This window comes from Calidris pugnax, unplaced genomic scaffold, assembly GCF_001431845.1.
Source record: "Calidris pugnax isolate Ruff unplaced genomic scaffold, ASM143184v1 scaffold228, whole genome shotgun sequence".
NCBI classification, from domain to species: Eukaryota; Metazoa; Chordata; class Aves; order Charadriiformes; family Scolopacidae; genus Calidris; species Calidris pugnax.
Genome location: NW_015091017.1, coordinates 754,456 through 779,847, shown reverse-complemented (window position 1 = coordinate 779,847; position 25,392 = coordinate 754,456). Strand labels below are relative to the sequence as shown.

At 53.7% G+C, this 25,392-nt stretch overlaps 2 protein-coding genes across 2 annotated transcripts in view; one reads left to right on the top strand and one right to left on the bottom strand.

The window, feature by feature from the left end:
* KIAA0141 (KIAA0141 ortholog) overlaps positions 1-13,076 on the top strand; it is a 28,181-nt gene extending 15,105 nt beyond the window's left edge. The window contains exons 8-11 of the mRNA XM_014955798.1: positions 1,281-1,373; positions 6,693-6,849; positions 7,730-8,006; positions 12,939-13,076. Of these exons, the coding sequence (XP_014811284.1) occupies positions 1,281-1,373; positions 6,693-6,849; positions 7,730-7,998 (519 nt within the window). The 3' untranslated portion in view covers positions 7,999-8,006; positions 12,939-13,076. The remainder of the gene's footprint in view (positions 1-1,280; positions 1,374-6,692; positions 6,850-7,729; positions 8,007-12,938) is intronic.
* Positions 12,472-23,939, bottom strand: PCDH12 (protocadherin 12). The gene is made up of 4 exons (XM_014955797.1): positions 20,831-23,939; positions 20,239-20,333; positions 18,787-18,938; positions 12,472-13,315 (listed from the first exon to the last, which is right to left on the bottom strand). The coding sequence occupies exons 1-4, from the start codon at positions 23,747-23,749 to the stop codon at positions 12,951-12,953; spliced, it is 3,531 nt and encodes a 1,176-aa protein (XP_014811283.1). The 5' UTR covers positions 23,750-23,939; the 3' UTR covers positions 12,472-12,950.
* Positions 23,940-25,392: the final 1,453 nt, after the last annotated feature.

Below are 25,392 nucleotides of genomic sequence, written 5' to 3'. Positions count from 1 at the left end.
CCTGAAACGATATTCTGGGTCTGAAGGTGTTAGCATGGCGATGTTACTGCTTGAGGGTCGGAAGGCTCTACAGAGGGATCTGGACAGACTGGATCAATGGGCCAAGGACAATGGGATGAGGTTTAATAAGGCCAAGTGCCGGGTCCTGCATTTTGGTCACAACAACCCCAGGCAACGCTACAGACTTGGGGAAGAGTGGCTGGAAAGCTGCCCGGAAGAAAAGGACCTGGGGGTGTTGGTAGACAGCAGGCTGAACATGAGCCAGCAGTGTGCCCAGGTGGCCAAGAAGGCCAATGGCATCCTGGCTCATATCAAGAATAGCGTGGCCAGCAGGAGTAGGGAAGTCATCGTGCCTCTGTACTGGGCACTGGTGAGGCCTCACCTCGAGTGCTGTGTTCAGTTTTGGGCCCCTCACTACAGGAAAGACATTGAAGTGCTGGAGCGTGTCCAGAGGAGAGCCACCAAGCTGGTGAGGGGTCTGGAGAACAAGTCCTACGAGGAGAGGCTGAGGGAACTGGGCATGTTCAGTTTGGAGAAGAGGAGGCTGAGGGGAGACCTCATTGCCCTCTACAACTCCCTGAAAGGAGGGTGTAGAGAGGCAGGTGTTGGCCTCTTCTCCCAAAGGACGAACCACAAGACCAGAGGAAATGGTCTGAAGTTGCAGCAAGGGAGATTTAGATTAGATATTAGGAAGAACTACTTTACTGAGAGGGTGGTCAGGCCCTGGAACAGCCTGCCCAGGGAGGTGGTGGAGTCACCATCCCTGGAGGGATTTAAGAAACGTATAGACATGGCTCTTCAGGGCATGCTCTAGTGCCCAAGGTTATTGGTTTATGGTGAGGTGTTGAGTGTGGGGTTTAGTTGGTGGGTGCGGTGTTTTTGGTGGGTGTTTGGTGTGGTGTGTTTTGTATTTGTTTGGGGTTTTTTTTGTTTTTTGTTTTTTGGTGTTTTTTTTTGTTTGTTTTGGTTTTGGTTTTTTTTGTGTGGTTGGACTCGGTGATCTCAGAGGTCCCTTCCAACCACTAGGATTCTGTGATTCTGTGATTCTGTATAGTGGCGTTCTATACGTGAAAAGTGAGGTTTTTGTGTTTATACCGTGTAAGACTGACTTTTCCTAGGACAGACCCTCCTCCTCTCAGCAGGCTCTGAGTGAGCAGGGTACTTAGCACACCCATCTTGCTGCAGTAACCCCGGCGTTTGAGCAACTTGCTAAATAAGTAAAAGAACTAGAGTGATTAAAAAAAATCATGGCTGATTTGTGTCGTGTGGTTTTGTTGCAGGCACAGGCTTATCTCGGGGTGTTCTACATGAGGGGGCTGCAACCTAAGGAGAAGAGAGGGCTCAAGTACCTGCTGCTGGCAGCGAAGAACGGCGTAAGTACTGGCTTTGTGAGCCACGATTGTTCTCAGTTTGCTCAGGTTATTCTCGTTGCGGGTTACAGGTGGCAGATTTCAGGGCTTCTTGGAGAGGGGAGTGAGTGTCAGGATTTGATCGCTCTGACTGAAAGGACAGAGTGGAGCCTTGGTGTATCTTGGAGAGGAAACAGGCCCTGGGGCACAGATCCCCCAAAACGTCAATGTAGAAGCAGCCCTGTTGGGTTGGAGTAGTTCTTCTAGCACCGGTGCTTATGTTCATTGAGTGTAATTTTACAGGTTTACGTTACGGAGCATCTACACCCTCTTCAGTCAAACTCTTTCACTACTGTAGCATTTTGAGAACTTTGTTATGTCTTATTTTGAATCACCTCTTCAAAATTGGCCCACTATTTCTTGCCTCCTATAGAAAGGATGAGAAGTTGTTTCTGTTTCTTTGCAGAGGACCCTTAACGTACTTAAATACTGGCATCTCAGCCTTCCCCCGTTGTTTGAGTCCATTCTTACACACCGTGCTCTCTAGATCACCAACAATTTTTGTTGCTTGCTGTTGAACTTTCTCCAGGTGACCCAGGCTTATTTCTTTGAAGGGCAGTGCCACAGTCTCGCCGTAGAACTGCTCCTGAATCCTCTCCAGCACTTTGAGCAGCACAAGTGTGACACCCCGTGTCTTGCAGCCAGGTTTCTGCATCCCCCAGCTCTGTTTCTTTACAGCACCGTGACATTGTTCTCTCGTTTGCGGCTCGCGCCGCCTTGTAATAGCTAGGTTTTTTTTCTGAAGAACTTGTTCATTTTAACTTCAGTCCCCACAGCTTTTGTGTAAAGGGAAATAATGAATAGCTATTCCCTCTTCTTCTGGCTAATGGTTCTGGTTCTGTCACCCTTTAGTGTGTCCTCTCTGAGTCATTTCTTTTGCAGGCTGCAGAGCGCTACTCTAGTTTGTCTCTCCGTATAGTTAAGCTATTCCATTTTGCTTGTCAGTCTTCTCTCTATTTTTTTTGAATTCTTCTTTTACCATTTCAAGATCACAGATTCACAGAATGCTATGGGTTTGGAAGGGACCTCTGGAGATCAGCCAGGCCAACCCCCTGCCAAAGGTCCACCTAGAGCAGGTCCCACAGGAACGTGTCCAGGTGGGTTTGAATGTCTCCAGAGAAGGAGACTCCACCACCTCTCTGGGCAGCCTCTTCCAGGGCTCTGCCACCCTCAAAGTGAAGAAATTCCTCCTCATGTTTAGATGGAACTTCTTACATTCAAGTTTGTGCCCATTCTCTCTTGTCCTGTCCCTGGGCACCACTGAAAAAAGACTGGCCCCATCCTCCTGACACCCACCCTTTAAGTATTTAGACGTGTTGATCAGATGCCCCCTCAGCCTTCTCTTCTGCAGACTCAAAAGACCCAAGTCCCTCAGCCTTTCCTCATCAGAGAGATGCTCCAGGCCCCTCATCATCTTTGTAGCCTCTGCTGTCCCCTCTCCAGCAGTTCCCTGTCCTTCTGGAACTGGGGAGCCCAGAACTGGTCCCAGTGCTCCAGCTGGGGCCTCCCCAGGGCAGAGCAGAGGGGCAGGATGACCTCCCTCCACCCGCTGGTCACACTCTTCCTGATGCCCCCCACGATGCCATTGGCCTAAAAAGATGCTTGGTCTAAAACTGGATTGAGGATGGAGGTGTGCTGGGGATCCAACACAATAAGATCCTCTGCTTTATTCTGTTTTCCCTTCCAGTAATTCCTCATACTGTTTGCCCTTTTGCCTGCCTCTGAGCAGTGACTTGATGCTCTCAGGGACTCTGACAGTGACTCACAAATTTCTTCCTGTGGGCACAACTTTACATTTGTCAACACTAAGTTTCCTCTGTGATTGTGTTGCCCACTCCTAGTCTTGGGAGATCTTCTCGAATTCATTTTTTCCAGAAAGTTTGATCACTCCAAATGACATTGCATCACTTGCAAACTTTGCCACTTCAGTTTTCGTGGCCGCCTTGTAATAGCTAGGTTTTTTTTTCTGAAGAACTTGTTCATTTTAACTTCAGTCCCCACAGCTTTTGTGTAAAGGGAAATAATGAATAGCTATTCCCTCTTCTTCTGGCTAATGGTTCTGGTTCTGTCACCCTTTAGTGTGTCCTCTCTGAGTCATTTCTTTTGCAGGCTGCAGAGCGCTACTCTAGTTTGTCTCTCCGTATAGTTAAGCTATTCCATTTTGCTTGTCAGTCTTCTCTCTATTTTTTTTGAATTCTTCTTTTACCATTTCAAGATCACAGATTCACAGAATGCTATGGGTTTGGAAGGGACCTCTGGAGATCAGCCAGGCCAACCCCCTGCCAAAGGTCCACCTAGAGCAGGTCCCACAGGAACGTGTCCAGGTGGGTTTGAATGTCTCCAGAGAAGGAGACTCCACCACCTCTCTGGGCAGCCTCTGCCACGGCTCTGCCACCCTCAAAGTGAAGAAATTCCTCCTCATGTTTAGATGGAACTTCTTACATTCAAGTTTGTGCCCATTCTCTCTTGTCCTGTCCCTGGGCACCACTGAAAAAAGACTGGCCCCATCCTCCTGACACCCACCCTTTAAGTATTTAGACGTGTTGATCAGATGCCCCCTCAGCCTTCTCTTCTGCAGACTCAAAAGACCCAAGTCCCTCAGCCTTTCCTCATCAGAGAGATGCTCCAGGCCCCTCATCATCTTTGTAGCCTCTGCTGTCCCCTCTCCAGCAGTTCCCTGCCCTTCTGGAACTGGGGAGCCCAGAACTGGTCCCAGTGCTCCAGCTGGGGCCTCCCCAGGGCAGAGCAGAGGGGCAGGATGACCTCCCTCCACCCGCTGGTCACACTCTTCCTGATGCCCCCCACGATGCCATTGGCCTAAAAAGATGCTTGGTCTAAAACTGGATTGAGGATGGAGGTGTGCTGGGGATCCAACACAATAAGATCCTCTGCTTTATTCTGTTTTCCCTTCCAGTAATTCCTAATACTGTTTGCCCTTTTGCCTGCCTCTGAGCAGTGACTTGATGCTCTCAGGGACTCTGACAGTGACTCACAAATTTCTTCCTGTGGGCACAACTTTACATTTGTCAACACTAAGTTTCCTCTGTGATTGTGTTGCCCACTCCTAGTCTTGGGAGATCTTCTCGAATTCATTTTTTCCAGAAAGTTTGATCACTCCGAATGACATTGCATCACTTGCAAACTTTGCCACTTCAGTTTTCGTGCACTTTTAAGACTGCAGACCCTGTCAGATCGGTGGCGGGACTGCACCCGACTATCCACAGCAGCTCAGACATTGTGACACAGTATTTAACTCCAAATCTGCTAAAGATCTCTCATAAGCTGCATCACTGACTCCTTTCTTCCAGCCTGATGTCAGGTGCGTATGCTGCACAATATAACAATGAATTATCTCATTAAAGAGATGATTGTCATTTACTGAACGCGTGTAAGCCCTTCACAACAGAAAATCTAGCAGGTAGCTGCAGGTCCCAGGGGTACTCCCCAGCAGATCAGTGTTTTGCACGTTTTAGCCATGACCATTTTCAGAACCTGATCATCTTTCCCCATCTCTGCTTCCTGCTGGATCATCCTTGGTGGCACATCCTTGTGCTGAGGCTCCCGGGGAGGTAACCCCATGTGTTCTCCTGGGAGAAGGGCTCCATGACTATCTTCTTTTCCCGTTACCCTGGAGTATGAATCTGTGTTTAGTTGGTTAAAAGAATATTGAGTATGGGTGAAGCAAGGATGGCACCATTTAGTTATGACTCCAAAAAAGGGAAAACAGGCACAAAAAGTCCTGGGTTCAGTGTTTCTCCCTCAGGTTGTCTCAGGGAACTCAGACAAGTGTTCTTCCAGATAGAACAACACTTCAGAGAGCTGTGTTTTACTTCGGTTGCCACTTTTTATCCTCCCTCATTTTATATGTGCAACCCTGGAATATAAAAGCCATATTAAAGAGTGTTGCTGGAGAGCTGAGCCTGACCTTCAGATTTCGGAGTCCATCCCAGTCACCTATGCTATGCTAATTTGGGAATCTCTTCTCCTCATGGTCTTGTCTTTGAGGTGTTCACCACACAAGAGATGGCTAGTGGAATGCTTCATGCTTATTTAACCCTGTCCCTTGTCACATCTGAAGTGCCAATCCTGCAACATGTTTATCTCATCTCTAAAGAAGTTTATTGCTGTCATAAACTGCGACTTGCAACATTTTGCAAAGCACCCACTCATTGAGTTCTTCGCTTTCCTCTACCAGCTACATCCCAGACAGCAACGCTTGCAATATGTTCTTTTCACGTGGCTTTATTAAAACTTGCTACTTACTTCCTTTTTTTCTTTTTTCTCTTTTCCTTTTTTTTTTTTTTTTTGCAAAGCCTTGTTTAGATGATGTTTCTGGCAGTCATACTCTTCAAGTTATGTCGCTGGCCTTTTTGCTGGCAAAGGTCTGGGTGACCACTAGCCCCTGCTGACTTTTTGATGCCTTCAGGACCATCGTCTTCTTGCTTTCTTGCTCACTGTGACACCCTTTGCCTTCTGTTGGATCTCAAAGATAAAGTAAACATGTCACGGGTTTGGATTTGCCTCACAGACCCATCTGCAGTGACACCTCTACTTTCTGGTTCATTCCCAGCAGTTACTTGGGTCTGAGTCGTTTGGGTGCTTTTTCTCTAGCACTTATTTGACCTACTTTCTGGTTCATTCCCAGCAGTTACTTAGGTCTGGGTCGTTGGGGTGCTTTTTCTCTAGCACTTATTGATTGACTTCATTTCTGCTGCTTGAGATCTCTTCTGGAATACAATTAGGTAGGGGTGGGCAAGATGGGGGTGTGCTGTTGTGCTGAAGGCCTGATGCTGCCAAGAGGAACCTTCAGACCTTTGGCAGCAAGTGCCTCTCTGGCATTTGTTATATTTTCACAAGAGTTGTGCGCAGTAGGGCGTGTTTAGGGTTTGGGTGTGATCAGGATGTGGGTGCAGTCGCCGCTGCCCAAGTCCTCTTAGCTCTGACCCCTGAGACAGTCAGGATGCTCCGTGGAGACAGTTCCTTTGTTCCCATGACACCGAGCTGGATGTCAAAGGGAAATCAGTGAATTTAATTGGAAAACGATAAGAAAGAGGGAAGTCAGAGAGAGCTGGTGAGAAATTCTGCTTCACTATGTGCTTGGAGAAAGGAATCAATTACTGAAGATCCGTTCTGAGGGATAGAGGAGTAAACTTCAAAGAAGGTGACCAAAGATAGAGCGGTAAACTTTTGAGAAGGTGTTAAAGACTCTGTGTCCTCCTTTCATGTGCTGTCGTCACTTCTCCCTGGTGTGGGGCTGATTGCTGTGCTTTCTCCCGGGGCTAGGATGCCCAAAGCAGGTACCACGTGGGCGTTTGCTATGAGAAGGGCCTGGGAGTGCAGCAGAACCTGGCAGAGGCGATGAAACACTACCGACAGGCAGCTGCCGCGGGGAGCGGGAAGGCCCGGGAGAGGCTGCGAGTGTTGGAAGAGGAGGAGGAAGGTACGGCGGCAGCGGGGGAGGAAGGTGTGTGGGGCTGTGTCGTGGAGTCACCCCGGGACAGCAGGGACCATATGGCCAAGGGGAAAGGTAGCACAGGGCCACGGCAAAGGGACCACTTTTACTTTTTAATTCTTTCCACTTCTTACCAGCTATTTCCAGCCAAGCTGAAGTAGGACTAGAGCAGTGACCACTCCTCTGTAGTGGGCACTGAGGAGACCCCACCTCGAGGGCTGTGTCCAGCTTTGGGCTCCTCACTCCAGGAAAGATATTGAGGGGCTGGACCGTGTCCAGAGAAGGGCAACGGAGCTGGTGAGGGGTCTGGAGCACAAGTCTTGTGAGGAGAGGCTGAGGGAGCTGGGGGTGTTCAGCCTGGAGAAAAGGAGGCTGAGGGGAGACCTTCTGGCTCTCTCCAACTCCCTGGAAGGAGGGTGTAGCCAAGGGGGGACAGGCTCTTCTCCCAAGGAACAGACAATGGGTCAAGAGGAAACAGCCTCAAGTTGCTCCTGGGAGGTTTAGGATGGAGATTGGGAAAAAAATTCTTCATGGAAAGGGTTATCAAGCCTTGGAAGAGGCTGCCCCAGGGCATTGGTGGAGTCCCCATCCCTGGAGGTATTTAAAAGCTGGGTAGATGTGGTGCTGAGGGACATGGGTTAGTGGTGGTTTTGTCAGTGTTGGGTTGATGGTTGGACTTGATGATCTGAAAGGTCCCTTCCAACCCAGACAATTCTATGGTTCTATGAAGTGGAGAAGCCGTTCCCATAGCACGATGTGTCACTAATATCATAGAATCATAGAATGGTTAGGGTTTGAGGGGACCTCAAAGATCATTGAGCTCCAACCCCCCTGCCATGGGCAGGGACATGTTTTCATGTACTTTCAGATGTGCAAACAAAGCATCCCTTCCCTTCCGGAATAAGAGCCTCTTCCTCAAGCCCCTGTTTCTGGGCTATTGAGCGTGTGTCTGCGGGTCTCCGTGCCACCCAGCCAGGACAATCTGCCTTCACCCAGCCAAGGCAACCTGCCCTCGCCCTGCCCCACTCCTGGAGCGCCGATGGACTCCACATGATGGTGCTCAGCAGCGCTGGATGGAGCCATGCCCTGGGAAACAGGGCAAAGCCGCTGGAACTGCAGTGCTTGGAGCCTTTTTAGAGCAGTCGGTAAGTGAAACACGCAGGCAGAAGGGAAGCAGCCCTCCTCCTCAGTCTGTGTGAAGCTGGAGACAGGCTGGCAATGAGTGGAAAGAGAAAGCTTTCTGTTAATGGAACAGCAGCCATTTTTAAATACTGGGGTTTTGAGAATAAACCATGTGATATCTCCTATGCTACCGTGTCGTCTGGCCTTCTGCCTTCCAATACAAGGATGTTTCTTATAGAATCACAGAATGGTTCAGGATGGAAGGGACATTAAAGATCATTTTGTTACCATCTCCCTGCCCTGGGCAGGGACACCTCCCACCACACCAGGTTGCTCCAAGCCCCCTCCAACCTGGCCTTGTACCCCTCCAGGGATGGGGCAGCCACAGCTTCTCTGGGCAACCTGGGCCAGGCTCTCACCACCCTCACACCAAACAAGTTCTTCCCTGATGTTTAATCTAAATCTCCCCTCTTTCAGTTTAAAACCATTCCCCTTAGTCCTGCCCCTCCACCCTGGCCTTGAACCCCTTCAGGGATGGGGCAGCCACAGCTTCTTGGGGCAACCTGGGCCAGGCTCTCACCACCCTCACACCAAACAAGTTATTTCCTGATGTCTAATCCAAATCTCCCCTCTTTCAGTTTAAAACCATTCCCCTTAGTCCTGCCTCTCCCCAGTTTAAAACCATTCCCCTTAGTCCTGTCTGTCCCTTCCCTGATCGAGAGTCCCTCCCCATGTCTCCTGGAGCCCCTTGAGGGACTGGAAGGGGCTCGAAGGTCTCCCCGGAGCCTTCTCTTCTCCAGGCTGAACCCTCCCAACTCTCAGCCTGTCCTCGCAGTAGGGGAGCTCCAGCCCTCCCAGCATCTCCATGGCCTCCTCTGGACCATGTCCTTCATGTGCTAAGGACTCCAGAGCTGGACACAGTGCTCCAGGTGGGGTGTCCCCAGAGCAGAGCAGAGGGGCAGATTTTGGGTGTCCCCAGAGCGGAGCAGAGGGGCAGATTTTCCCCCCTCGCCCTGCTGGCCACGCTGCTGGAGATGCAGCCCAGGGTGCAGGAGGCTTTCTGGGCTGCCACCTCACGTTGAGCTTCTCATCCACCAACACCCCTAAGTCCTTCTCCTCAGGGCTGCTCTCCATCCATTCTCCACCCAGCCTGTTTGTGCCTGGCATTGCTGTGGTTCAGGAGCAGGACCTTGCCCTTGGCCTGGTTGAACATCGTGAGGTTCATGAGGGCACCTCTCAAGCCTGTAATGCTCCTCCATTTCTGCATAGAGCTACATGTAGACTCCCACCGTGCCACAGTGCTATGACTTGGGGCTGTAATTCCAGTAGCCCTTGCACATCTTGCCCGTGGTCTCCCAGTGAGGTTTACAAGCCACCATAGGGTGATGTTGGCAGCTGACTCTGTGATAGGCCTGGCCTGCACCCTCTGAGGCAACTTGGTCTCACTTCAAAGCTAGTGGTTCCCACAGGGGCTCTGCTACCAGCACAGTCTTGCCATTCTGGCATTTTAATCTGCTTTCAAACCTGTGCAAGCAAGAGAGTGAATCCTGATGATTTCTGTGGGATATGGCTTACGGATCCACCCGTGCTGGTGAGGCTAACAGCTGTCCTCAGCCATCCTGCACTGTTCTCTGTGTCCTTTGTCCCCCAGGTGTTACTCCTTCAGCTCCAGCAGCGAGCTGTCCCCATGGGTACAGCCCTGTGAGTCGCAGTGAGCAAGGTTTGCTTCAAAATTTATATCAAACATGTTTGCTGAGCACACGAGCTCGTTGTCACATCCATGAAGTGGAGAAGGGATGCTCCCAGCGGGCAGGAACCGCTCTCTGGCAGCTGGTACCATCATCTCTTCCACCGGGGCAGCTGAATCCGGAAAAAGACATTTGTCCACACCAGTTTATACTGGTTCAAGGGCATCTGCACAAACTCTCCAGCTTCCTGTAGCCACGGTGCTCGTGTGCTTTGTGTAGATCAGGCTCTGAAAAACAAAGGCAATGGCCCCATCCTGAACTTGCTGCCGTCTCCATTCGGCAAGGGAGGGGCACAGCCAGAGCTCAACACCTCTGATTGTTCTTCTAGTCTGGTCTCTCTTTCTGCCCGGGACCAGACTTTCTTAGACCATTTCCTTTATCAAGCAGGATACAATTAGCAGGAAATTCCTGGGGTGGATTTCCTATTCTGTGATAATCCACAGCGGGCTTACGCATCGGTGAGGACAGGACAGGGGGTAGGGGTTGGGGGGGAGAATCAGGAAATTGAACCCAGAGAGGAATTTGTCTCCTTTTTAGTTCTTTAAATACCTTATAATGTATTTTTGTGCAAAGGCTGTCCTTGGACAGGCACATCAAAGTGACTTTCCTGGGGAAGATGTGGGGTTGTGCTGTGTTTGTCCCTCTGTGTGTGCTCCCGAGGCGCAGAGGAGTCCCGGGGGGCTGCCTCTCCTCACGGGCACAGAGATGCCTCCCTCGTGGCTCCCACAGCTGCAGCTCCGTTAGAATTTGGCTCAGTCTCATTGTTTTGGTGCAAGAGCCGGTTTTGTTTGCGAAACAAAACAGCAGGACATCTCTATGAGCAGCAGGGCAGTATAAGCAGGCTGGGGCAAACCCATCAGTGGAGTTTATTGCCAACAACGGGGTCATCTGAAGCACTTCAGAAACTGCAGATACAACAGCGGATATTTAGAATATTAAAGAGTCTTCCTGGGGAAATCTTACTCTGTTGCTTTTGCCGCTCGGTCCCAAGAGCAACAGGAAAGGGTGACTTTATAATTTACTCTGCTTTGAATTATCCGTATGATTGTGTGCTGCTGTGGTGTGTGTGTGTACGGTCTAGAAGCAGGGCCCTGGCACCTCTAGGTGCACAGGAAAGGAATGCAGGTGGGACGCCCTTGAGACGCGCTGCTGGGCCGTGCTGCCTCTCCCTTTTCAAGGTGAAAAGTCAAAAATACCACCCAAAGACACCTGAAGCGACAGCAAATCAGCTTTGGGGAAAGCTGTGAACTGTGCTCTGTGGAGAAGGCAGTGGGGTATTTTTAAGGGAAAGATGGAGAAGGTAACGAAAGCGGTGTGTGTGAAGCGCTGCTGGCCTTGCGCTGGGACAGAGGGGAGGCTGGTAGTTGCCTCTCAGCCACCTTTTCACAGAATCACAGAATCTTCTAGGTTGGAAGGGCCCTTAAAGATCATCTTGTCCAACCGTCAACCTCACGTGGACAAAAATAAACACCCACACAACAAACAAGAAGCATCCCCGTCCCTAAACCAGACCTCCCAGCACTACATCAACCCGGCTTTTGAACACCTCCAGGGATGGTGCCTCAACCACCTCCCTGGGCAGCCCATTCCAATGGCTGAGAACCTTTTTGGTGAAAAAATTTTTCCTAATATCCAGCCTGAACCTCCCCTGGTGTAACTTGAGGCCATTTCCTCTGGTCCTGTCGTAGTCACTCGGCGAGCAACTCGGTGATGGCTAACCCTCGCCCCATAGCGCGGGTTTCCAGCCGCTTTCCCACCATGCCCCAGGTTTGTTCTGGTGGTTCGTATCGTAGTTGGAAGGTGCAAACGCTGGTACAGGAGAGAGTCCTGTGTGTATACTGGATCCAGAAGTGCTTACCTGCCACCCACACACCGCTGTGTAGGCTACAGCCACTCCAGATGGTCACACCACCCTTGTCTTCCCATTCTCTGCGAGTACAAACCCCCGTCGTTAACACCACCCGTCTGCTCCTTTCCACCATGCCCCAGGTTTGTTCTGGTGGTTCGTATCGTAGTTGGAAGGTGCAAACGCTGGTACAGGAGAGAGTCCTGTGTGTACACTCGATCCAGAAGTGCTTACCTGCCACCCACACACCGCTGTGTAGGCTACAGCCACTCCAGATGGTCACACCACCATTGTCTTCCCATTCTCTGCGAGTACAAACCCCCATCATTAACACCACCCATCTGCTTCTTCCTTTGTTACTAATACCTGTATCTTAGTTTTCCTACACATTCTATTATCCTAAAACTGTCTTATGGCTCATATATGTACAGATCAAAGTGAAAACCCCGTGATGTGGTTGAAGTTTGTGACTGAATATTTCAAAACATTTTCAAAACGTGAGAATGTTTTCATGCTTCCCTTTTCCCAGGTCACCTTTGGCAGACTCCAGCCATCTGTTGTCTGCTTCTGGGCAAGGACCACACTCCAAACTCCAGTGGCCTCCAAAGAGAGCATGGAGAAGGAAATCGTGGGCACCTCATGCAGCCAGAGCAGAAGTGCTGATTTTGGGGTGTTTTACAAAATTCCATGTTCACAGGGGTAGAACCTCAAAAGCTGAAAGGATCGGTGGGATTGGGAGTTGGACCAAATGCTCTCCAGAGGTCCTTTCCAACCCCATATTGTATCATTCTAGGAGACAACGGGCAGACCTCCCTTTTAGAGTTACCATTTCAAGCTCTCTGCAGATACATCTTTATGCCACCTATAGTGCACCTTCTTCCAGAGATGGTAGCGTTAGAAAAAAAACCCAATTTTATTTAAATAAGAACTGAGATCCTGGAGCCCAACTCTGCAGTGTGTTGCAAAGTCCATGACTGCAGTAATTTATCACCCGTGGTGCACGGTCCATGCTCATGTGGATGTAGTTGACTGTGTTGTGCTTTTGGTTAATTTAACAACCTCCCAGTCCCCCCAGTTGGCCTGTCCTGGGAGGAGAGGACCCCCCTGCTGTTGTGAGTGCGATGGTACGGTGAAAGATGAGGGTGGAAGAGGAGGAAAGCTGGGGAGGCCAGAACAGGCAGGTAGAAGGGAACTAAACAGGTGAAATCAGTCATGGAGAAATTCGATGGGGTGAAGGAAAGGAAGAAAAATGCCTGTGGTGATCAGTCTAGATGTGGATGGTAGAGTGACCCTGTTAAAGCACACGTGTGCACCCCAAATGCAGAAAGAAGCTCTGCCTGACTCTTCTCTCCTTCTCACAGCTGCCAAGCTGCCTACAGAGCAGGAGCACCATCTTCCAGCCCCAGGCTCTTCCCACGCGCCGACAGCTGCCGCAGAAGCCCCGAGCCTGTTTCGTTGTGGACTTGGACCTTCTGGGACAGAATCATTTCAAAGAGGGTGCTCATTTCTGAAAGGAAGGTGCTGGCCAGTCTCGTCCCAGCGGCGTTTGAGTCAGACCCAGCACCTTTGCCGAAGGTTTCAAAGGTCCTTGGTGTCTCCTGCCTCGTGGCTTCCTCATCCTGAGGTGAATGCGGGGAGTCGGGGGAGAAGACATTGTCCTTGTAGCTGCTGGTGAGGGGCAAGGAGAGCCGAGCCACCCACGTTGGGTCAACAGACGTCAGCCTCTTGAGGGCCAGCTCTGGAGGGAGCGAAAACAAGAACTGTTGGTGAGACGTGGAGTAGACGAGACCACGGGGGAGAAGAGAAAAAAGAAAAAACAGCAAGAGAGAAAGGAAAAAATAAATTGAGGAATGAGGAGACTACAATCAGTCCTCTCAGAGCTGATTTCAGGAAAACAGGTCTAGAGAGAAGCTGCCAGCAGCAGCATTCAAACCAGCAGCTTGAAAAAACCAAACAAACTTGAACCTGTTTAAAACTATCGGGGTTTTTCTGTTGGGTTGTTTCTTTTTTTTCTCTTTTTAACATAATAACCCTTACGATCACTTTCTCATTTATTGCAGCCTCGAGTGGCACTTCACTAAATCATTAGCAAAGCCAAAGAAAGCTGGGGTTTAGGACTGACTAAAGGGGAGAAGACGACAGAAAGCTTCCAAGGGGAAGTATCAGGCAGAAAGGAGGTCACTGGTGGACTTCCCTTGAAGGGTCACTCTCGGGTGGGAATTTGCAGGCATATTGAGCCCGAAAAGAAATGGGTTATTACAAAAGCAATAACAACAGAAAGCAGAATTAAATTCTGGATTATAAAACGCACAGCTGGATGGTTGAAGACTAGTAACAGCAAAAATTGAGCTATAAAGTAGTTGTTCATCAATTGGAAACAGATGAGGAGCAGTGGGAGCCTGGTGTGGGTGGCGGCTGCGGGCTCGTTAATGCGCCAATAATGTGATTCTGCCCCAAACCACGCAAATGAAATCAAACAACGTGTCGGTCGAGGTGTTCCCTGTTGGCACGAAGATGTATCCGTGGTGTTGTTACTCGGTCTGGAGAGACCCGATTAGGAGTATTACCTCCAAATCTGATTATCCATCTGTAGGAAAGAGGCTCTGGAATGACAGAAGCGCAGAGGAAGCCACTGAGATGAGAAGAGGAGCGAGTCCAGGCTGACACCACGGACCCCCCGAGAGGCAGGGGGTGCTTAGCCTAAGGAAGCAAACCCTCGCTGGGGATCTGACTGCAACCTGTCGTTATTTTGATGAGATAAGCACCGACAAAGGAAATCTTGATGCTTAAAATAGCGTTGGCAAAAGAAAAAGTGATTATAACTAACTGGCCATGAATAGACACACACTGGAAATTAAAGGAAGGCCCCCGTAGCAGGGGGAGCCTGGAATAGCTTCCTCATCAGACGGCAGGAAAGGAAACGGGGGGGTTCTTTGTCTTTTTTTAAGGTAGGGCTTTGTGGTTGGTAAACAAGACTCCGTGATGCGGTGCACGGAGCCGCCGCCGTCCGGCCCCGTGTGGCTTCACTGCCACGGCGTCACCGAGAACCACCAGGAAAACACCAAAGACCACCATAGTCCCAACCAGATGGCAAGAGCTGGTGGTGGTGTAATAATTGTGTGGCTCTGACTTATGAAGTGACCTCTCAAAGAGGCTCCCCACACACCTGCATTTACGCAGAAGGTAATCTGCATTCCTAATTCTGCATTCCTCCAGAAGATAATCAATACCCTGCCACAGCCTGCGACACATGGTCTTCACCCAGTGGCTAGTCCGTCACTGAGACAAGTCTCCTTCCTCAGCCAGCTAATTAATCGGTCCTTTTTCTCTCAAAACCAGCTCTGTTCTGGGGTGGGATGTTGGTGGGGGGGAGGGCTGGGATTAGCTAATTAATCGGTCCTTTTTCTCTCAAAAACAGCTCTGTTCTGGGGTGGGATGCTGGGGGAGGGGGCTGGGATTCAAACCTGGTCTAGCGGGAGGTGTCCCTGCCCAGGGCAGGGGGGTTGCAACTCAGTGATCTTTAAGGTCCCTTCCAACCCAAACCATCCTATGATTCTACAATGGCAGAGAAGGGCAGGTACATCCCTTGAATTTTTTTCGTGATCTTTAAGGTCCCTTCCAACCCAAACCAGTCTATGATTCTACGATGGCAGAGAAGGGCAGGTACATCCCTTGGATTTTGTTCCAGCTGAAGCCCCCCAATTCTTTTGTGTTGCTTGACTTCCAGGATTTCTTTCTGCAGCCTCAGTATTTTCTTTGGGTCGCAGTGGCTGTTCCTTAAGAGCTCTCCCAAGCGCGCTGAAACCCCACATTTTTGCTCTAGAACATCCCCTGTTCTCTCCTCCTTGGTCTGCAAGAAGCATTCCCTGAATATTTTGCCGCTTGCGAAGCGCAGCAGCGAGGAGAGCTGAGAAGCTGCAGAGGCTGATGGTCCTGTGGCCATGAAACCTTATGATTAGGTATGTTTAATTTGAGCAATAACTCTTTACTGCCTTATTTTCGTGGCGTTTGGGATTTGGGTTGTTTTTTTTTAATAACGAATAAAGTTTTATATTTCGTCTGCTGCTGCGAACGCCGTGTTTGGCTGGAGGGGGACAGGTGTTAATGGTCGGTGCTGAGATGTTTGTGGTGTAAACGGCCCCGGTTGTGGCTGTGAGGGATTATCCTGCTGTTCCCCCCCCTGCTGCGAGCAGCACAAAAGCCCAGCCGAGCCTCAGCCAGCTGTGACCACGCTCCAGAGCCCCAGCAGAGCTTCCTTCCTCCCTCCCTCTCTCCGGATGCAAGTCCCCTTCTCTGTTTGTGTTTGGGAGAGGAGGAGGAAGGAGCCCGGCAGCTCCGTCGTCTGGGCTCCGTTGCCTTTTCGGGAAGGTCTGGGCTCATGGTTAAGGTTGTTTTTCACCGCAGAGACCAGGCAGCCTCTTTTGTCCCCGGGCAGGAAGCCACGCCGGCACGGCCTCAGCGTGCACCGCTGGGGTTTGCTGTGAAATTCCAGCAATTTGTTAAAAAGGGCTTGAGGTTTCTTTTCTATCAAATCCAAGAAGCACAGGAGGTGGCACTTGGTGGATATGCCTGGCCATAACACGGATTCTGTAGGATGCTGCCTGTCTGGGTCTGGACACATCTGCTGAGCAGCTCCACCAGTCCCTTTACTGGAACCAGTGCACATAGAATCATAGAATGGTCTAGGTTGGAAGAGACCCTTGGGATCATCGAGTCCAACCATCTCCCCTACTCTACAAAGTCCTCCCCTACAACATGTCCCTCAGCACTGCATCTAAACGTCCCTTAAACACAGCCAGGGATGGGGACTCCCCCCCCTCCCTGGGCAGCCTGTTCCAATGCCCGACCACTCTTTCCGTGAAAAATTCCTTCCTAATGTTCAATCTAACCCTCCCCTGTTGGAGCTTGAAGCCATTCCCTCTCGTTCTGTCACTAATTACCTGTGAGAAGAGCCCAGCACCAACCTCTCTACAGTGTCCTTTCAAGTAGTTGTAGAGGGTGATGAGGTCTCCCCTCAGCCTCCTCTTCCTCACACTGAACAGCCCCAGCTCCTTCAGCTGCTCTTCATACGATTTGTTTTCCAGCCCCCTCACCAGCTCCGTTGCCCTCCTCTGCACTCGCTCCAGCACCTCCAGATCTCTCTTGGATTGAGGTGCCCAAAACTGGACACAACACTCGAGGTGTGGCCTCCCCAGTGCTGAGTACAGGGGCACAATCCCCTCCCTACTTCTGCTGGTCACACTATTTTTGATACAAGCCAGGATGCCATTGGCTTTCTTGCCCCCCTGGGCACACGCCGGCTCATATTCAGCCGTTTGTCAACTAGAACCCCCAGGTCTCTTTCCTCCAGGCAGCTCCAGCCACACTTCCCCCAGCCTGTAGCGCTGCAGGGGGTTGTTGTGGCCCACATCACGGGGTGGAGCTGGGCAACCTCTTTGCTCCCTGCTCTTGGCTGCAGGACCTTTAATTCTGAGGAAGCTCACAGCTCTCCCTTTCACCCAGCCTTTCCTTTTTTTTGCTCTTTACCAGAATAAAAGGGCAGGAAGGTGAGCGGGGAGAGGCAGCGTGGATCTCCATCAGAGCACGAGCAGAAAGAACGCCCAGCTCTGGAATGAAAACCACCACAGCAGCAAAGCTCAGCCCGTTCCTCTGGCTGCGGAGGAGCGCGGAGGCTCCACAATGAAATCTCTGCCACAGGACGTGAGTCAGCCCAACTCTTTCAAATTGAAATGCCAGTAGAAGAGATTTTTTAGAACAAATCAATAAAAAAGGAACATGTAGAAAATGTCAGGCCCAGATGGTATTCACCCTGGAGTGCCAGAGGAACTCAGATATGAAATTGCTTGGTTTATTAACTGCTGTTCGTTAACTACTGCTTCAAATGAATGCGGTATCAGAGGAAGGGAAGGTAGGAATTGTGACAGGGGTTTTTAAGTGCAGGAAGGTGAATCCTTCACCAGCGCAGGCAGATTCACAGAGACCATTACAGACTCGGCAGAGAGCCGAGTACCCACCATTTGGACAAGAACTGACATTTACAAGGTGGGGAATTGCATTTTGCAAATTTGTTGGCGTCTTTGGAAGAGGTGGGTGAAGAGTCCTGGTTGACAGAGGACAACCCAGCTTGCAGAAGAGCACTGGCGAGGCTGGCAGGGGACACGAGCTGTCCCCAAATTAACGGCCAGCTTCTGTTAGGGACTGAAACATATTAAAAGCTGGGAAGTGAGAGTAGGAATAAATAATCTGCCCCGCAGAGGGAGGTCATTAGTGGAGTCCCAGCAACAAATGACATGGAAAAGTGGATGGTGTTGATGTTGGCTCCACTGAAACACCCAGTCACATAAAAGCAGAGGGAGGTTTTTGAAGGACCTAATGTTTTGCTGTGAGCAAAAAGTGGCTGGTGGATTTCGGTGTCACCAACTGTTGGATAATTGTCACAGGGACCAGTACATCATGTATTGCTGACTCTCCCACCACAGAGAGGAGGGATTTGGGAGTCACCATGGACAGTTTGGTGACAGAGCTCAGCATGGAGCTTGGGCAGGACAAGAACAAAGAATACACCAGAAGACCTCCTTATATAATGAGTGTAGATGTTTCCTAAACACTGCACACAATTCTGGTCACCACATCTCAATTAAAACTAAAATTAGTAACAAGATGGTCACAGGAGATGAGACTGGACTAGTTCAGCCTGGTAGGAAGTAGGAGCCTGATGGGGCTCAAAGACTATGTAACATCTTGAAGGGCCTTGACAAGGACAACTCTTCACCTTTTTCTCTCTGCATGGACTGGGAGACCATGAAGCAAGGGGCTCAGGTCATCATGGGACACAGTTCAAGTAGTGCATAATTAAACTGGGCTTCACCCCTACCTAACAACAGAGGTCAACCTCCCACATCAGCTCAACAACAGAAGATACATCATGGGAGGAAAGATCTACCAAGACATGGAAAAACCCCACCGTGAAGTTCATCGAGTCCCTTTGCTGTAAACTGTCTGGTGGTACCAACAGCACAGGATGGTCCATACGTGCTGTCCCAAGCACCTGCCACTGTCAGGGCCATCCAAGGAGATGAGATGTCCCCTGGCTTGCTGCAGGCCAGACAGTTTTGCCTTCTGAATGAGTTTAGTGTGTTATCTGAGGAGATCCCAATGCTGGACCTCCCAACCAGCCCCAGTGTGCTCCCAGTAGTGAGGCCAACTCACCTGCCTGTGGCTCCAGGAGGGTCTCCAGCTCCTCTCCCACCAGCTGCTGCACGGAGAGCTCAAAGCCGCTCTCGGAATCGCGGTCCTCCGCCTCGCTCTCCCCGTGCCCGCTGTCCTTCGTGCTCAGGCAGTCGGTGTCCAGCCCCGCAGCCCTGCCAGGGGGACAGAACTCGGGTCACACTTCTACTCTCAGCACCTTCTCAACCTTCTCAGCAGCTTCTACTCTCAACCCTGCCCCAGCGATTACTTTGAAGGTGGTTGTCTCTTTCCCAGAGGTGGGATGTGGGCATCCGCTCAGTTTTTGTCCTTCTGCAAGGGAAGGTGGTTGTCTCTTTCCCAGAGGTGGGATGTGGGCATCTGCTCAGTTTTTATCCTTCTGCAAGGGATCCTGAGCAAACAGGGAGCTGCTGGCTCTTCCCCGATGGATTCAGAGGAGCTGCCCTCATGGAGGACCAGGCAAGAAGGCCAGCCCTGCCCCAGCAGCCCCAGAGCGACCCTCCCACCATTTCAGCAGATGGTGATGAGAAAAGTGGAGAAAGCTGTGTCTGCCCATGGCCTGGTCAGCTGGGGACAGGGGGGACATGGTGAAGCAGTGATGAAGCCCTGGCTTCCTCAGGAGTGTTCACCCCGAGACCCCACATGGAGTATTGTGTCCAGCCTTCCTCAGGAGTGTTCACCCCGAGACCCCACGTGGAGTACTGTGTCCAGCCCAGGAGTCCTCAGCACAGAAGGACATGGAGCTGTTGGAGCGGGGCCAGAGGAGGCCATGGAGATGCTGGGAGGGCTGGAGCCCCTCTGCTGGGAGGGGGGGCTGAGAGAGTTGGGGGGGTTCAGCCTGGAGAAGAGAAGGCTCCGGGGAGACCTTAGAGCCCCTTCCAGTCCCTCAAGGGGCTCCAGGAGAGATGGGGAGGGACTCTGGATCAGGGAGGGGAGCCCTAGGAGGAGGGGGAAGGGTTTGACCCTGAAAGAGGGGAGATGGAGCTGAGATGTGGGGAAGAACTTGTTTGGTGTGAGGGTGGTGAGAGCCTGGCCCAGGTTGCCCAGAGAAGCTGTGGCTGCCCCATCCCTGGAGGGGTTCAAGGCCAGGTTGGAGGGGCCTTGGAGCAACCTGGTGTGGTGGGAGGTGTCCCTGCCCAGGGCAGGGGGTGGCACTGGATAGGCTTTAAGGTCACTCCTAACCTGAACCATTCTGTGATCCTCAGCCAGGGAGAGTGTCTGACACCACAGCACAGGACACAAAAGCTCTTGTGGCTTTAAGGTCCCTTCCAACCCAAACCATGCCGTGATTCCATGATCCTATGAACCTCAGGTCGGCAAAACCAGGGACGAGGTTTTGCCATGTGTTTTTCTTCTGTCCTGGTGTCTCCTGCCCTTGGAGGCTCGTGGGGCTGAAGCAGAGGCAGCAGAGGGGCACGTGGCGTGGGGAAGGGAAGGGCTGGGGGCCAGCCTTACCTGCTGCCGTTCTTGGCCGTGTACTTGTTTCCCCTGTGGTTGGTTTTGGGCTGGAACTGGCCCTGGTGCAGCAGGGAGAGCAGCTGGGAGATTTGCTGTAAGGCAGGAAAAGCCTGTTGAGCCCCACCGGTGGCCACTCAAGCTGCTTCCTGCCAGGACGTCCCCTCCGAACCCACCCCCCGGCCTTTTTATAGCGTTTCCTCCTCCTGCAGATGGTTCAGCATCTCCACGCTGGGGGGGAAAAACAAGCTGCCGTGCAGCCCACCTGGCCCCAGCACTTCCCCTGCGCCGGCTCTGCCCACCCTCCCCTGGGGAAGCCAGCGTGGGGTTGTCCCCTCCTCCCCGTGACAGCCATCCTCCACCCCCAGCTCCCAGGGTGTCCTGGTGGGTGTGGGGAGACCCTCGCCCATGGTGGGGTGGCCGTTTGTCCTACCCAGCCCCTACTGCTGGGGCACCTCTGCCCAGGGCTGGGAGGAGAGACCAAGCAAAGACCATCAGGTTGCACCTTCCCACCACCCCAGGGGGTACAAGGAAGGATTTGGGGTTGGGGGAGGGGGGGAGGGTCCACACCTCCAGCAAGAGCATCTCTTACCTGCACCGGAGGTGACTCCATCGCGAACTCCCCGGTGGGACTTTGCTCTGCCAGTGCCACCAGCGAGAGCCGGACCAGGCTCCTGAGTATCTGCTGGTGGGGCTGGGGCTGCCCAGGTGCCCCAGCACCCACGGGCTGGTTGGGTGTCAACGGGGGCTCTCCCAAGGACGCCTGTGGTGGCTTCACCAAGCTCTTGGAGTGCGGTGGTGCATCCGGGGGGCCGGCGGCCTCCTTCGCCGGATTTTTTGGTCTGTGGGGCTGGCAGGGCCGGCGCTGCAGGATGGGCAGGGTGAAGGTCCCCTGCTGCTCATCCGAGTCCTTTTGGGTCCTCTGATTTCTCAGGGTCCTGTAGAGAGTGGGGGTGAGGTGGAGGGGAGGCTGCGGGGAGCCCCCCGGCACGGGGGCGGCTGTGCCAGGTAGATCCTCCTGGAAGGTCTGGGGGGGCTCGGGCTCCCGGGGCCGGCCCCGGAGCAGCGGGACGAGGTGGATGTCTGTCTTCTGGATCTGCCGGTGGGGCTTCTTGAGCTGCTGCTGCCTACGGGCGTCCTCCGCCTCCCGGCAGTTGTAGGCCATGCCATCCTTCTTCTCCTTCTTACGCAGAGACAGGGTCAAAGCCAAAAGGAGAAGGCACCCACCCAGGAGAGCAGCCAGGCAGATAATGACCACCACGGAGGGGCTCAGCCACCCGGGATCCTGGGCCGAGATTTTGGAGAAGGCCCCGTGGTGCCGGAAAACTAAGTGGACCCGGGCCAGGGTGTGCAGGGGGATGTCCCCCTCGTCGCTCACCCGCACCACCAGCTCCCGCTCGCTGCCGGCGAGGCTGCTGGCGTTGCTGGTGTTGAGGAAGATCTGCCCTGAGAGAGGGTCCAGGGTGAAGAGCCCGGCGTCATCCCCACCCACCAGATCATACCGGAGAGCCCCGTTGGCACCGGAGTCCACGTCCCTGGCCACAATGGTGAAGAGGAAGGGAGAACTGGCACACGACACGAGTGATGCGTTGGTCACCACTGCAGGCCCTTGGGTGCTCCCGTTCCCGGGCACCACCCAGAAGCACCCCGTCTCCACGTTGACCAGGACGAAGAGCGTGGCTGTGCCTCCCACCAGCACAGGCATGGTGATGACGGGTGCGTTGTCGTTCCGGTCCAGCACAGCCAGCCTGATGGAGACATTGGACGCCAGCTTGGGGTGACCACCATCCTCTGCCGTCACCAGGAACTCCAGGCTCCTCACCTGCTCATAATCAAAAGCTTGGAGGGCAAAAACATCCCCAGTGGTGGGGTCGACTGAGACCAGACCCGAAGCAGAGGAGTCCAAGATGCTGTAGGTGATTGCCCCGTTGAAGCCCAGGTCGGGGTCGGTGGCATGGACAGTGAGCAAGAAGACGGGTGCTTTGCTGTTCTCAGCCACAGCGGCCTCGTAGGTGGCCTTCTCGAAGGAGGGGGCGTTGTCGTTGACATCGCTGATGCAGATGGTGAGGTGCTTCAGCACCGCCAAGGAGAGGTCGCCCTGGTCCCTCACCACCAACGTCAGGTTGTACTCGGCCCGCAGCTCCCTGTCCAGCGTGGCATTGGTCATCAGCATGAAGCTGTGACTGTTGGTCCTCTTCAGCCTGAAGTGCTCGTACCCTTGACTGAGGGAGCAATGCACTTGCCCGTTGCTCCCCGAATCGGGGTCGCTGGCCGTCACCAGGGCCACGAAGCTGTCTTTGGGGAGGGCTTCGGAGAGGACGGGCACCCGCGCCGCCCAGGTGACGTGGACGTCGGGAGCGTTGTCATTGACATCCAGGACCTTGACCAGGACCTTGCAGTGAGCCGGGATGGGGTTGGCGCCCAGGTCCCGGGCTTGCACGTCCAGCTCGTAGGCCTGGGTCTCCTCGTAGTCCAGCGGGTGCTGCAGGATGATGCTGCCCGTGCGGGCGTCGATGCCGAAAGCGCTCAGCACCTCCGGGGGCGCGTGTTTGCTCAGGCTGTACTCGATCTCCCCGTTGGGACCCTGGTCGGGGTCGGTGGCCGTGACCGTCACGAGGAGGGTCCCGGGCAGGGCATCCTCCCGGACCTCGACCGTCAAGGAGCTCTCTGCAAAGACGGGGCTGTTGTCGTTGGAGTCAAGGACGATGACTTTAATTAAAGCGGTACCTGATTTTGGTGGCTCCCCGTGGTCAGTGGCAGTCAGCACGAGGTCGAAGGAGGAGTGCAACTCCCGGTCCACTTCCTTCACCACGACGAGCTCCGCGTGGCTGGTCCCATCGGAGCTGGAGACGACCTCCAGAGCAAAGTGCTCGCTGGGGGAGAGGGCGTAGGAGCAGCGGGCGTTGGGGCCGGCGTCGGCATCCAGGGCTCGGTCCAGCGGGATCCGCGTCCGCAGGGATGCGCTCTCCGACATCTCCAGCTCCAGCTCGGGCGTGGGGAACCGCGGCGCGTTGTCATTGATGTCCAGCACTTGAACCTCCACGTGGACCAGGGCCAGGTGTCGGGCGGCCAGCACGTCGAACGAGACCCAGCAGGGATCGCTGTGCCGGCACAGCTGCTCCCTGTCCACCCGCCCGGCCGTGCTGAGCGCCCCGTCCCCGCTCCCCACGTGCAAGGGGAACCTCCCGGGGGTCTCCATCAGCTGGAAGGCATCCGCCGCGTCACCGCTCTCGCCCCCCACCTCGAAGTGCTCGGCCAGCGTCCCGATCACCGTTCCTGGCGGTGCCTCCTCCAGCACCCGGTACTGCACCGTGAAGGTGGCCACCTCCTGGGCATCGGCAGAGAGGAAGAGGTACCACCACAAGGCTGGGAGATGGAGAGCCGAGCGGCTCAGCAGCAGCATGCTGCTGGCCAAGCCCACCGCCCCGCTGGCCCGGCACGCCGCCCCGGGCTTGCCCGCCTGCCGCCGCATCCCCAAACGGTCCTTAGGGCGATGGCAAGTCCTCAGCATCCTCTCCCATCCCCGAGTCCCACGGGCACCAGCTGCAGGTTGGAAAGATGGAGGAAGGGTGATGGAGTCCTGCTGTTGTCCCCCGCCCCGCCATCGCCGGGGGACAGCGGGGAGGGCCAGCGGGTCCCCGGGCTGAAGGGCTCAGCCCGGAGCGGAGGGGACAGTCACCACCGCAGCTCCTCCGGCCGGGAGCAGCGTCCGGCTGGCTCGGGGCCGGGAGGTGGACCAGCCGTGTTTCCTATGGAAACCCCACCTACAGGAAAAGGGAGGACCGGGCTGGTACAATGCCTGGGCGGGGTGGGGGGTCCTGGGGGTGTGGAAGGTCCCCGGGAGCATCACCGCTGTCTGCTGTCACCTGCTAAGGGTGTTTTGTGGGAGGCACGGTTCCTGCAGGCAGTCCCCATCCCATCTGCAAAGCCTCGGGAAGGTGTCTGCAGGGACCAGCGATGATGGACTTGGGCCCTTGCGTTATCCCAAAGACCTGCCCCCCGCGCCGTTGGACTCCCCACTCCCTTCGATTTATCTTCATTTTGTCTGGGTCCCTGCTCCTCGCTCTGTCTTTTTGCTGTCGGTTTTGGGGGGCGATGGCCCCACGTCACCTTTTCCAACGTATGGCTCTTGCTGCTTCATTGTCACCCGGACACACCGGAGTGAGCGGATGAGTCACTGGGAGAGCTGCCACCTCCAACGCAGGGCACGGGGGAAGAAAGGAGCCTCTGGCAGATGCAAACCATGTCCCATCCGGCCTCTCCCCATCCTCTACGTCCGTCTGTCCTGGCCAGATCCCCCCGTCTTGCCACGTGCTCTGTCCCCAACTTGGCTCGGCTTTGATGCCCCCAGGGTCACTCCCCGCCCAGCACTGATTTTTCACCACCAAATATCCCTTCTTTGCCTTATTTCAGCCTCTTGCCCCGAGTCCCCACCTGAGAGCAGCCTGTGTGATGCCCACAGCCCTTCCACCACCCCCGGCCAGCCGTGCACACGCGTGTGCATGCACAGGTAGCCCAGCCTAAACTGGGAGCCCATTTCCCCCCAGCTGGGTTGTACTGTGGGTCTCAGGGTAATGGAAGGCAGTAGTGACAGTCACTGCAGAGGTTCCCCTGGCCGTTATGGGGAGCAGAGCATCCTCGTGGTGGGGTTTGAGTCCCACCAGCCACACCATCTTTGTCTTGGTCCCCACCTCTGCCAGGCAGCCTCCAGCAGCTGCCACCGGTGTCCCATGCCCACCTTGCCCCTCTCCTCCTGCTTCTCCAGCCTCGATGGGCACCCCCATCCTGGTCCCATCCCTCCCTGCTCTGATTTTCTCAGCTGAGGCTCCCCATCGCCTGCGTTCCTGCTCTCATCCCTTTTCTTTATTACAGTAAATGTTAATGCCAGGACCAACAGCAAAAGCAGAACTGTCCCAGCACCAACCAGCTCTTTTTCAGGTGGGTCAGTGCCACCACTCGGGGCAGTGGGGAGGAAGGGACGATGGTGCCTCTCGGCGGTGGCAGGAGCCCCGGTGCTGTTGTTCCTGGGCTCGGCCCCAGCTCCAGGTGACCTTTGCCAAGTCATTTCCCCGCTTTGTGCTCCAGCTTCCTCCCCAGCTGGGCCCAGGGCTCTCCCGGAGGGATGCTCTCCTGCCCCCCGCGCTGCGCATGGAG